At 61.7% G+C, this 11,132-nt stretch overlaps 2 protein-coding genes across 4 annotated transcripts; both read left to right on the forward strand.

Annotated features, from left to right (window-relative positions):
- The first annotated feature begins 662 nt into the window (after positions 1–662).
- On the forward strand, positions 663–5,357 carry TEDC2 (tubulin epsilon and delta complex 2). Of its 3 annotated transcripts, none has more exons than XM_027043533.2 (10): positions 663–1,339; positions 1,430–1,528; positions 1,697–1,767; positions 1,871–2,276; positions 2,554–2,715; positions 3,335–3,428; positions 3,608–3,719; positions 3,808–3,909; positions 4,356–4,543; positions 4,798–5,357. In XM_027043533.2, the coding sequence occupies exons 1-10, from the start codon at positions 1,314–1,316 to the stop codon at positions 4,933–4,935; spliced, it is 1,398 nt and encodes a 465-aa protein (XP_026899334.1). In that variant the 5' UTR covers positions 663–1,313; the 3' UTR covers positions 4,936–5,357. The 3 variants fall into 3 exon arrangements, with proteins under 3 accessions (XP_026899334.1, XP_026899333.1, XP_026899335.1); XM_027043532.2 differs by having other exon boundaries at positions 666–1,339; positions 4,353–4,543; XM_027043534.2 differs by having other exon boundaries at positions 673–1,339; positions 2,662–2,715; positions 4,353–4,543.
- Positions 5,358–7,565: 2,208 nt separating this feature from the next.
- Positions 7,566–7,904, forward strand: LOC113594787 (transmembrane protein 100-like). The gene has a single exon (XM_027042955.2). It carries the CDS (start codon positions 7,566–7,568, stop codon positions 7,902–7,904), a length of 339 nt encoding a protein of 112 aa, XP_026898756.2.
- Positions 7,905–11,132: the final 3,228 nt, after the last annotated feature.

Genomic DNA, 11,132 nt, shown 5'->3' on the forward strand with positions numbered 1-11,132 from the left:
AGCATCTATCCCCACTCTCCCACCTAGCATGTATCCCCCCTCCTCCCAGCTAGCATCTATCTCCCCATTCACACACACCCCAACTAGCATCTACCCCCCCTCCTCCCACCTAGCATCTATCCCCCCTCCCAACTAGCATCTATCCCCCCAGCTAGCATCTATCTCCTGACACACACACCCCAGCTAGCATCTATCCCCCCTCCTCCCAGCTAGCATCTTGCCCCCCATTCCACCTAGCATCTATTCCCCCTCCTCCCACCAAGTATCTACTCCCCCTCCTCCCACCTAGCATCTATCCCCCCCAGCTAGCATCTATCTCCTGACACACACACACCCCAGCTAGCATCTACCTCCCCTCCTCTCACCTAGCATCTCTCGCTCCCTCCTCACAGCTAGCACCTCTCGCCCCCTCCTCCCAGCTAGCACCTCTCGCCCCCTCCTCCCAGCTAGCATCTACCCCGTCTTCCTCCCAGGTAGCATCTGTCCTCCCTCCCAGCTAGCATCTATCCCCCCACACACACCCCAGCTAGCATGTATCCCTGCCTCCTCCCAGCTAGCATCTGTCCACATACACACACACACACACACACACACACACACACACACACACCTCAGCTATCCTGAGTCACTGAGGGTCCTTCATCCTGGAACTGCTTCCCGTTGCTTCTATGACATCTGAAGCTCCACTCCTCCATCCCTCTGGATTCTAGCTCCCCTTGCACCACCCATCCTTCACCTGTCCCTGTCTAAACACACCTGCCCCACACTGGACCTTCTTGCCCAGACCTGCTGTTCACGGGCCACAATCCCAGCTCTCCTGGACTTTCAGGAGCCTATGCTCAGGTACCTACCTGATGCCACCTCCGAATGTCATCATATCACCAGCATGTGCAAAAGTGAACACTCCCTCCTTCCTAGCTCTGCCCCTAACACGCGTTATTCTCACCTCTAGCGACTGTTACCCCAGTAAACTGGGTCACTCGACGTCCCCTGCCCTGTGCTAGGTGGCCTGGGGTCCGCAAGGCAGCTCGGCCCCGCTTTAGAGCACCTTCAATAAGGACAAAGTCTACCGTAAGTGACCACAGGTGCCACAGTCTGTCTACCCATTCAAACCACAAGTCTGCGCATCACGTGAGGACCCTCTGCTGCCCCGGGGCCCTGCTCCGAATGGGAATGGCTGCGCGCACGGCGGGGGCGGGGCTTGCGCTCTGGGCTTGGGATTGGGTAGTCCGGCCGGAAGGGGGCGGTCTTCTAGCCCGGAAAGGCCCGGACTTCCTGGAGGCGGCAAATCCGGAGGAGCTGCTGTCGCCTTCATGCTGCCCGCGGACTGCTCGCGCCGGTGAGACCCGCGCGCAGGGAGGGAGCGGGGCGGGAGGGGGCGCGGCGCGAGGCCGGCCGGGGTGCTAAGCCGCCGGTGCGCCCCTCCCAGGCTGGTGGCCGAGCTGCGGGACGCCCTGGACGCCTGCGCTGAGCGACAGAGGCAGCTGGAGCGGAGCCTGCGCGTCTCCCGCCGGCTGCTGCGGACCTGGTACGCGGACTCCGAGACCGCCCGGCCAGGCCTCCCTCGGGTCCTGGGAACCCCCCTCGGAGCCCCCGGACTGGGGGACCGCCGCAAAGCCAGGCGGCCCCTTTGGGGTCCCTTGCGCCTGAACCCTGCCTCTTGGCCGTGCCACGACTGTACTGTGAAACTTCGCAGGGAACCAGCCGAGACCCCGGCTCCGCAGCCAACCCCAGCGCCAGAAACCAGTGGAGAGGCCCCGTCGCCGGGTAAACTTCCAGCACCCACCTTCTCCTGGTGCCACTCCTGCTCTGTTTTCCGGACAAGCAGTGGTGAGTGACCACTGCACGCATGGGTCTTTGGTTTTTGCAGAATCCACACCCAGCCCTCAAGACCTCAAGGAGCTGGAGCTTCTGACCCAAGCACTGGAGAAGGCTGTACGGGTGAGAAAAGGCATCTCTAAGACTGGAGAGAGACACAAGGCCCTCAGCCTGAAGTCTGGGTCCGCTGCCACTTCTGCCACCACAGCCTCTGCCCCGTCCCGGGCCTCCGGCCAGGCTAGCTGTCAAGTCTCAGAGACAAAACCCCCCAGGGGCATCCAGCAGACTGTGGTGCCTGCTAGGGGCCTCCCTGAGTGCAGGCTCCTGTCAGTGGGGGATCGCACCCGTATGGGGAGAGGATCCCGAGCCACCAAGCCTGGACCAGGCCCCAGGGACCAACAGATACCCCCATCGGCTGCTCTTCAAGCCCCAGAAGCTTTCACACTGAAGGAGAAGGGGTAGGTTTCCCAGACTCTTCCTGGAGGAACTGTTGTCTCTTCTAGATCAGACCCTGGCCAGCAGCAGGAGTCTGGGATGTGGGGTGACAGGGAGGACAGGGCATTGAGCCCGATGCGGGCCAGGGGAGCCTCCAGAGTGCCATCCCATGAGACCCATGCCCCAAAGCTGGCAGAATGCAACATCACTAGGGCCTGTCCAGTAACCTGTTCTCTCATCCATATAGCCCAGGGGCTCCAAATGGGCTCTGCTCCTGGTTCCCTCTCTTCTCTCTGCCAGGGCAGACGTGGACTGCTGGCTCCCACAGCCACTCTGGAAGCCCTGTTCGGGGCTTGAGGGGGGCAGCCCCCAGAGTGCGGCTTCTCTGAGCACTGGCTTCCCTGACAGGATCCTGCTGCGGCTACCCATGGCCTACAGGAAAGCGGCTTCCCGGAACTCCCGGTAAGGCTGCGTGTCAGCTGGGTGGGGCTGGTAGGGGAGACCAGGGAAGTGTGGACAGCGGGGAGGCCGAGGCTTCCCAGCAGTGCAGGGCCTCCTCGGTAAGACTTTTCCAGCTGGCCCCTCTGCTTTGTTGGCTGGGTGGGACGCTTTCCGAGATCAGCTAGGACTGCCCTCATGATCTTAGACTCTGCAGGCTTTGAAGCTAAAAGACCCCGGGTCCCCATTTGTCTTCTCTGTGGAGCAGAGAATGATGGTATCAGCTTCAGAGAGGTGTTGTGAGGGTTAAACACGGCAGTGCCTTTCAAGTGTGTGCTGTGCCTGCACCCCGAATTCTTTACCACTGTCCCAGGGAGGCTCCGGTACCAGTCGCTGCCAGCCCCTCTCCCCTTTGTCCTTGAACTGTCTCTGGGTATTTCCCAGAGTACGTTGGCTCTGTCGTCTCTTCGTGGACAGTGTCCTCTCAGTTTTCCAAGGCCTCCGGAGGTCCCTCCTGGCTTTCAGCAGAGCCAGACACCCCTACCTGGGGCCCCTCCCTGGCCCTTCCCTGCCTCCTGAGGCCCAGCTGGATGGCATAACTGCGTCCCTCTCTGGTTCCCGGGTGCCTGTGTGTCCATCCCAGCCTGTGGGCCCAGCTCAGCTCTACACAGACCAGTGACTCCGTGGATGCCGCTGCCACCGCCAAAACCCAGTTCCTCCAGAAAATGCAGATGACTGTATTCTTGCCGGGCTTGTGGGACCCTCCATGGTGGGGGTGGGGGGTGGTCCTGGCTCTGAGCCTGGTGAGTTTCAGGAGCCACTCCAGGAAGGGCCAGAGCCATTCTGGGGCCCTGTCCTTGGTGGGAGGGGAAGGGGGAAACCTGGCCACAGAGCAGTTTCCCTGACCCGTGTCCAGTCCGGTGGGCCCGGCTCTGGGCTCAGTGCTGCAGCAGTGGAGGCCGAGGTGGGGCTCCTGCGGACGGCCTGTTCACTGCTGAGACGGCGAATGGAGGAAGTGCTCTCGGCAGGTCAGTGGGCCCTGCTGCGTGTCTTGGGCCGGGGAGGGCTTGGGACTGGCGTGGACCTGACCTATGCTCTCCCTTGACTTTGGCATAGACCCTGCTGACTGCATGCAGGAGTACCGCTGCCTGCTTACCCTGGAGGGGCTGCAGGCCATCACGGAGCAGTGTCTCCACAGGCTGCAGGAGCTGCGTGCAGGTGAGACCCCCTCCCCACCGACACACACACCCCTCAGTATGTGCTGAAGTCTTGTCAGTGGTCGAAGTCCTGGAGCCAAAAGGCAGCATTAACAGCTGCTCAGGAGCAAGGACACTCAGGGCAGGTCCTTTCTGGAGACCCCCCTCCCCCCCCCAAACTGTCCCACGGGACCAGCCAGAACTGCCCCCCCCCCCCGCCCCTCCCCTGACGGGCCCTGGCTCTGCGAACAGTCGGCTTATTTTCCTAGTCACTGAGGGTGGCGTGTGAGAAGCAGAGACATACCGGCCCCTGGCTTGCTTCGTGTCACTAGAGATGATTCTTCACGGATAACGAGGCTTCGTCTAGGAGGCAAACCTTTGACTTTGCACTGCCCCCACCAAAGGCAGATGGGGAGGAGGTCCCTGGCTGCCACCCCACGAGTCCACCTCCCCCTGCCTTCACAGCAGTGGTAGGACAGCAGCTGGGGCCGTGGCCTGTGGGGAGATGCCCCGGAGCCTCACTGCCCTGCGGAGGAGGAACAGACCCTATCTGGAGCCCCCAGCTTCTTCTCTACTCCAGCACCCAGGAGTTGCAGACTCTAGAGGCCCTGAGGCTGCGGGTGGCCATGCTGGACCAGCAGATCCACCTGGAAAAGGTACTTCCGGAGTAGGGGCGTGGAGACTGGGCGACGGGGGAGCCGTGGGCTTCGGTCCATCTGAAGATGGGGCTTCTGGGCTTGTGTGCATGCTGACACAGCATTGGCCCAGGGGCAGAGCTTTAGAAGGTGGGAGGGGCTGGAACACATGCCTGAAGCCCGCCCTGGAATTGCCTCAATTCAGGGCCTTCTGTGAGCCCTCCCCGGACAGGGCCCGGGCCCTCCTGAGATCTTAACTCTTCGTTACCCCTCAGGTCCTGATGGCGGAACTCCTCCCCCTGGTGGGCACACAGGGGCCACACTGGCTAGCGCTTTGCCGAGCTGTGCACAGCCTGCTTTGCGAGGGAGGGGAGCGCTTCCTCACCGTCCTTCGAGATGAACCTGCCGACTGAACCTTTCCCGTGGCCGGCTGCCACCCCCGAGCCCCGTTCCCAGGCCTCGGGACCCTGGCATGAGGGTGACCTTGTTCAGACACTGAGACTCTTGGGAGACCACTCCCTGCCCCCCACTAGTTAACAGGGACTGAGAGGATTTCCGATGCAGAGATGGTATACCCACTCTGGTAAACCAGCTTTCCCAGGTGGGTTGAGGACAGTCCCCTGGCTCTTCCTGAGGAACCCAGGGCCCTTCTCACAGCAGCTAAAGGGAGTAGTCAGACCTCTGCTTGGCTTTGCCTTCCCCAGGCTGAGACCGGAGGCCTTTCTGGGGCTTTTTGTAGTACTTCTGTTTCTTCTCGCTTTAGATCTATAAGCCACTTGTGTGACATTAACACTACTTTAGCAAGTACGTATATTGAAATCACACTAAGATGGGACTTGATGCGTGTTTTTGCTCACCAAGACGCATCAGGTGTATTCACTGAGAACACGTACTGAAGGGAGGGAAAGGCCACTGAAGGCGAGCAGGACTGGGGACTTCTGCCAGCATTGGCCCCAGCACACCTGAAACCCCTCCCTCCAATCCCCTAGACTGTACTGGGCTCATGGGAAAACACAAAAGCCACAAGCCTATACCAGAGTGGGTGGGCACCGCGTGGCATCTGTGCTCACCAACCCCACAGCTGTTGCTGTGGCCAGCGTGGGCACCCTCCCCCATGCCTCCCCTGCTGAAGGAATCCTTGCTTTGTGGAACAAAAAACAACTTACAGGTCAAGGTCACGACCTCTGGGTTTAAACCAGTCACAGGGTTGGGCTTACTCTTAATTGCTGCTGTGGGACTTTTAGCAAGATTCTCAAGGGCCCAGTGTTGTCCTCACTGTCATTCTGGGGTTAGTTGTTGGGAGAGGTAATTGAAGAGACGTGACCACCCGTTGACCCGTGAGCTGGATCTGGGCAGCGGGAGGCTCCTCGCCCCCTCCCCTGTCCTCGGAATGTGGGTTCCACTTGCCTCGTCACTCCCAGGGGCTGCTCCGAGGACACAGCCTTGAGGTAGTGATGTGATACTTTAAACACCTGCACGGGGTACACGGCTGAGCCCACTGAGGGCCTCCCGCGACATCAGCCTTTAAGCTCGGGCGGGCAGGTGCCGCAGCCCAGGACACGTCTTGTAGGTAAGGCCCGTTTGCTTGTTGACCCTGCCACCCGCCCGGCTGGAGTGGCCTGCCTCCTTCTTCAGTCTCTCCCTGCCCTCTGCACGTGGGGGCCAGTTTCAGATGCCCCCCAGATGCTCCCAAGGAGCCCGCACACCCACAGCAGTGGTTATTACCGCTGGGTCGGGGGTGAGGACAGATTACACAGTGCTGGGCCCTGGTGAGGCCTGGGAGTCTGGTGTTCTTTAAGCCTCTACTGAGGGTGCCTGGGTGGGTCAGTCGGTTGAGCATCTGACTTTGGTTCAGGTCACGATCTCATCATTTGTGAGTTCAAGGCCAGTATCCGGCTCTCTGCTGTCAGCATGGAGCTGGCTTCAGAGCCTCTGTCCCCCTCTCTGCACCTCCCCCGCTCATCTTTTCTGTCTCTCAAAAATAAGCATTATATTAAACAAAAACCATTACTGATCACCTGTGCAGAGCACGATCCTCAGAGCTGGGGCATTGGCCCTTTGTGTGGACAGCGATGAGCAATTAGGGAATAAAACCAGCCTCTGCCCCAGGGGGATCCAGACCCAGGAAACCCCTGGAGAAGCCCTGGTTTCCTGAGAGCCGATGAGGGGTAGTAGGTATGGGGGAAGGACCGAGTGATGTTGAAGCAGCCTCGAGATAGCTCTGGGCCGCAGCAGGAAGTCCTTCTTATAGAAGCCCCCACAGGCCAGAAATCTTGAACATGGAATCCCAGGTTTTGTGGCCTGCTGGGAACCAGATGATAGACCAGTGTAGGAAACCTAAACCACTCCTCATTGTACCGAGGGGCCTCTAGGGACTGGAATAGCAATGTCCCCTGCCCAGCGCAGGAACAGAGAAGGGAAGCCAAGAGATAGCCTGGGGACAGCCACCCCCCTCTCCTGACCACTGTCATCACTGTCTCCAGAGCTCATGCCCAGTTACTCTGATCTTGAACCCTTCATATCCAGGGTGAGTCCCACCACCACCCTGTCACTGGCCACCCGAAAATTAGTTTCCATAACCAGTGGCCTCCACCAAAATTATTTAATCCACCAGTTCACTTGGTTTATTATGCACCTTCCCTACTGGACCTTTGCCCCATGAGGGCAGGGGTGCAGTCCACCTCGATCCCTGGCCAGGCCCAGATGGGTGCCCAAAGGTTGTGGACTCGATGACCCACCTATCAGGACCAGTCCTGGTGATGTCTTTGTGGAGGGCTGTCCTGCCCGCACTTGGGCAGGGAGGTGACCCCCGTAGCGTCTGGAAGGATGAGAGCAAAGGTCTGGGTAGGCGCCCCCTCTAGAGTGCAGATTCACCACCCAGATTCAACGCCAAGCCAGGAGGCGGCAGCGAACTCCTCTCCTCGGCGTCCCGGTGGCGTCACCGCATCCCGGGCCAATCCGCACTGACGTGGCGGTCGAGGACGGGAGTGGGGTCTGCGCGGGCTCCCACACCCACCCTGAACGCGGCCCCCGCGTCGGCGGCATGAGCGCACCCGAGCCCCCACCCGCGGCCCCTGCCGAGCCCCTCGCGGCCCCCGAAACCCCCGGGGCCCTGCGAGCGCTGCTTTTGGCCACCGGCGGCGTGGGGGGCTCCTGGCCGCGCTGCGTCCTGCCGTTCGGCGTTGTGGCCCTGGTGACCGGCGCCGCTGCCACAGCCATCACCTTCTCGCTGCGCGGACCTCGCCTGGACCCGGAGCAGGGCGTGGCGCTGGCCGCGCTGGGCGCGGGCCTCGGGCTCCTGGCCGCCGCCTTCCTGTGCTGGCACGCTCGGCGGCGGCGGCGGGCCGGGCGCGCGGGGCAGCGGGAGCCGGGGACGTCCTGAGCCCGCGCGGGCGGCCCCCTCCCCAGCGAAGTCACCGCCAGCCGGGAGCCTCCTCCCTCCGGATCTCGCCACGGCTGGGCGCACGCAGCGCAGCGCGCGGGTGGCGGGTCGCGAAGGCCCCGTCCCTCGACCGTTTCTTCCCGAGCCCTTAGGAGGCCAAGGGCGTGCGGGCTACGAGACATTTCCCTGTGCTCTCCCCTCTCGCCTCTCCCCCCTCCTCCCAATGTTGCTTTTCAGTGTTCTGCTTGACGTGCAGAGCGCGTGGCGACCACAGAGAGAGCCTGCGTGGCACGGGGGCCCTGCCGGGGATGCAGGGTGCAAGAAGGCCATGGACTTGGCGGGGCCGCCCTCCCGGGTCGAGGCGCAGCGTGCCGTACGCCCCTCCCCCTGCTGTCTGTCCTCACTGCTGGGTTGGAAGCCCCTCTCGGCATAATAGACACTCAATAAATGTTTGTGCTATGTGTGAACGAGTTGTGGCTTGCAAAGGTCTGGAGGGGACAGTAGGTCCTGGCCTAGGCCGGGAGTGTTAGATCAGTTGGCCTTTTAAGGGAAAGACCCCAGCCCCCTGAGGCCTGGGACGTCTGGCCCCCTGGGCCCCTTCTCCCCTAGATGGGTTCCCCGCCTGCCCCAAAGCCAGCAGCTGTCACTCCGACGGGGGGGGGGGGGGGGGTTGGCGGGGGACCGTGCGGTGGGGATGGGAGGACTGTAGTGGCCTGAGAAGATTGGGGGGGGGGGGGGCAGGGAGGCGGAGCTTCTTCTAAGGTGCCAGAATGGGGCAGGACCGGCTGAGAAGGTGTGACAGGCTGGGGACAGGTCGGCCAGCTCTCCGGAGCCATGAGCCTCCACTGGGGGCTGGGCTTAACTCTCATCAGGCCATCTGCCAGGGCCATCCTAGGGGCCAGAAGAGAATTTGTGCAGGTGGGGGGGGGTGTCATTGCAGGGAAGAGGTGGGGCTGCCTGCAGCCTCCTCCCCAGGGAGCTGGTGGTACCGCCGCCCTCTGGGCCCGCAACTCCCGGCTTGCTAACAGGGATGAACACTGGCAGCAGGCTGAGCCCTGGGGGCCTCTTTCCACCCACACCAGAAACCACCAGATGTTCTGCAGCCCCTCGCCCGACTCAGGAGGAAGCTGGGCTGCAGACAAAGCCTGCACAGGCTGGCCCGGAGCTGGAGGGGAGCCTGCTCCCTGATTTCCTTTCTTCCCTCTTGCCAGGAGTCTTGAAGCGCACTCAGCCAGGGGCTCCCTGGAAGCTTGTCTCAGGCTCTGTGGAACCTGCATGTTGGGCCTGGGCACGTCTCCCCACCGTGGCCAGCTAGTCACCCAGAAGGTTCTATTGCAGCCTCTACTCTCTTGCCAGGGCTCTGCTCATCCCAGGCTGAGTTGGACGCTGATGACCAGAAGGGATGTTGAAGGGGGTGGTTGGGAAGGTGCCAATTCCAAATGTCACTCATTCTGGAGCAGGATGTGCTGTCAGCTCCCTTATTCGCGCACCTATCTGCTGTTGAGGGGCGCGTTTTTTTATCGGGAAGTTGAGGTGAGGTACCGTGGCACCTGTTCTGTGGGGCAGAGGGGACCCGCAGACTCCCTGCTGCTGCCAAAGGTGAAGGGAGAGAGGCCAGCAGCCCCTCTGGCTCAATCCTTCCCAAGTCTCCTGTGATCTCATCAGCCCGTCCACCAACCCCCCCCCCCCCCGCATTTGTGCTGGAGGGTGCCTGTCACTTCAGGTGCCCCATCACCCTGTCTTCATGCTGCTCCCTCCTCTTCTCCTTTGGTTTCCCAGGGGAGGTCCCAGCGTCCTCCTGTCCCTCCCCTCCCGAAGAACACGAAGGTTCTGCCTCCCCCTACCCTCTCCTTGTGGGTGCTCGCAGTCTCTCTGGCCTGGCTGCAAGTGAGGCTCTGCACACACAGACGCATCTGCATGGCGTCCTCGTCCTCCGCCAGCTGCAGGGCCTGGCCAGAGGTGAGCCTCCCATCTGAACCTTCAGGACTCAGACTTTCTCTCAGGTCACACATGTCCCTGTGTTCCCTGGCCCCCGTGCACACAGCTGCCCCTTCCTGGGATACTTGGCCCTGTCCATCAAAGACCTAACAGGGGAAGTGGTCTCTATCCAGAGCAATCCCTGGTCTCTCTTGGTTGGGTCACTGTCAGCTGCAGCTGCCCTTTCCCCACCTGGTGACCAGGCTGCCCAGCTGGGCTCCCACTTCAGGTTCTCTACCCAGACCTGCTGGGAAGTGGGCCAGGCTCAGGGGTTCTGACACTGAGCCGTCTGTGACCAAGCCCTCCCCATGGACCAGACTCCACTCCCTACCCTGCACAGGGATCCTCAACTGCTGACCAAGCCCCTGAACCCCAAGGAACCCTATTACCTAGTGGGCTCCCCGGCCCCCACACATGGCTTCACTTTCTCCCTGCCAGCTTTGGGGGCTGGACCCATCATGGCGAGGCAATCAGACAGAGACCCAGCGATGCTTTGGGACAAGAGTTTGGCCTGATCTGGGGGTTGGGGGTGGAGGGGGTATGCCAATTTCATCACTTAGGTAAGCTCAGGTCAGACGGGGAGGATGCATCCTTCCTGAACATAAAGCAGGAGAGACTCCAGTCTGTAGAGGCCCTGGCTGCGTCCAATACCTAGGTAGCTCATCAAACCTCCCCAATGGCTCAGCAAAGTTGAGTAACAGGCATCTGTCCAGTGAAAAAACTCAGTCTCAGGTTAAGGAACCTGAACCACAGGACTAGAAGTCGGAGCAGCTTGGATTCAAAATCAGACGTGGTCCCAAAGGTGTGGTTTTTTTCTGCTCGTGCACACCACTGCCTTGGGGACATCCCATAACCACCAGTTCTGCTTGGCTCCTCCAGCCCTGAGTGTTCCCTGTAGGGACCCAGGGGAGCATCGGGGCACCAGCCTTCAGATCCAGAGCCCAGTCTGCCAGATGGGCCTGAGGGAGGAGGCGGCCAGACCCCCGCCCAGCACGTGGCACAGCCCCAGGAGCAGTCAGGGCCTGGATGCAGGCCGGGGACCCTGCTGGGTGGTCCCCCACGGGCTGCGTGGCTGAGCCGCCCCCTCCAGACCCCTCCCGCCAGCCGCATTCCTGGCTCCCCGGCCCCTCCCCCGGCTCGCGGGCCTCCCAGCCCCCTCCCCCGCTGGCCCCGCCAGTGTCTGAATCTGCTTCTGATTCCGGCTCTGCCGACGAGGCCCCCTCCCCTCTCCTCCCTCCTTCCCGGCCCGAG

The sequence above is a fragment of the Acinonyx jubatus genome, chromosome E3 (genome assembly GCF_027475565.1).
Source record: "Acinonyx jubatus isolate Ajub_Pintada_27869175 chromosome E3, VMU_Ajub_asm_v1.0, whole genome shotgun sequence".
In the NCBI taxonomy this organism is placed as follows: domain Eukaryota; kingdom Metazoa; phylum Chordata; class Mammalia; order Carnivora; family Felidae; genus Acinonyx; species Acinonyx jubatus.

Coding starts and splice junctions, on each gene's coding strand:
- TEDC2 (XM_027043532.2), top strand. CDS start 1,314: ATGCTGCCCGCGGACTGCTCGCGCCG. Junction 3,429..3,607: donor TCCAGAAAATGCAGATGACT/GTATTCTTGCCG, acceptor ACCCGTGTCCAG/TCCGGTGGGCCCGGCTCTGG. Junction 4,544..4,797: donor AGCAGATCCACCTGGAAAAG/GTACTTCCGGAG, acceptor GTTACCCCTCAG/GTCCTGATGGCGGAACTCCT.
- LOC113594787 (XM_027042955.2), top strand. CDS start 7,566: ATGAGCGCACCCGAGCCCCCACCCGCGGCCCCTGCCGAGCCCCTCGCG.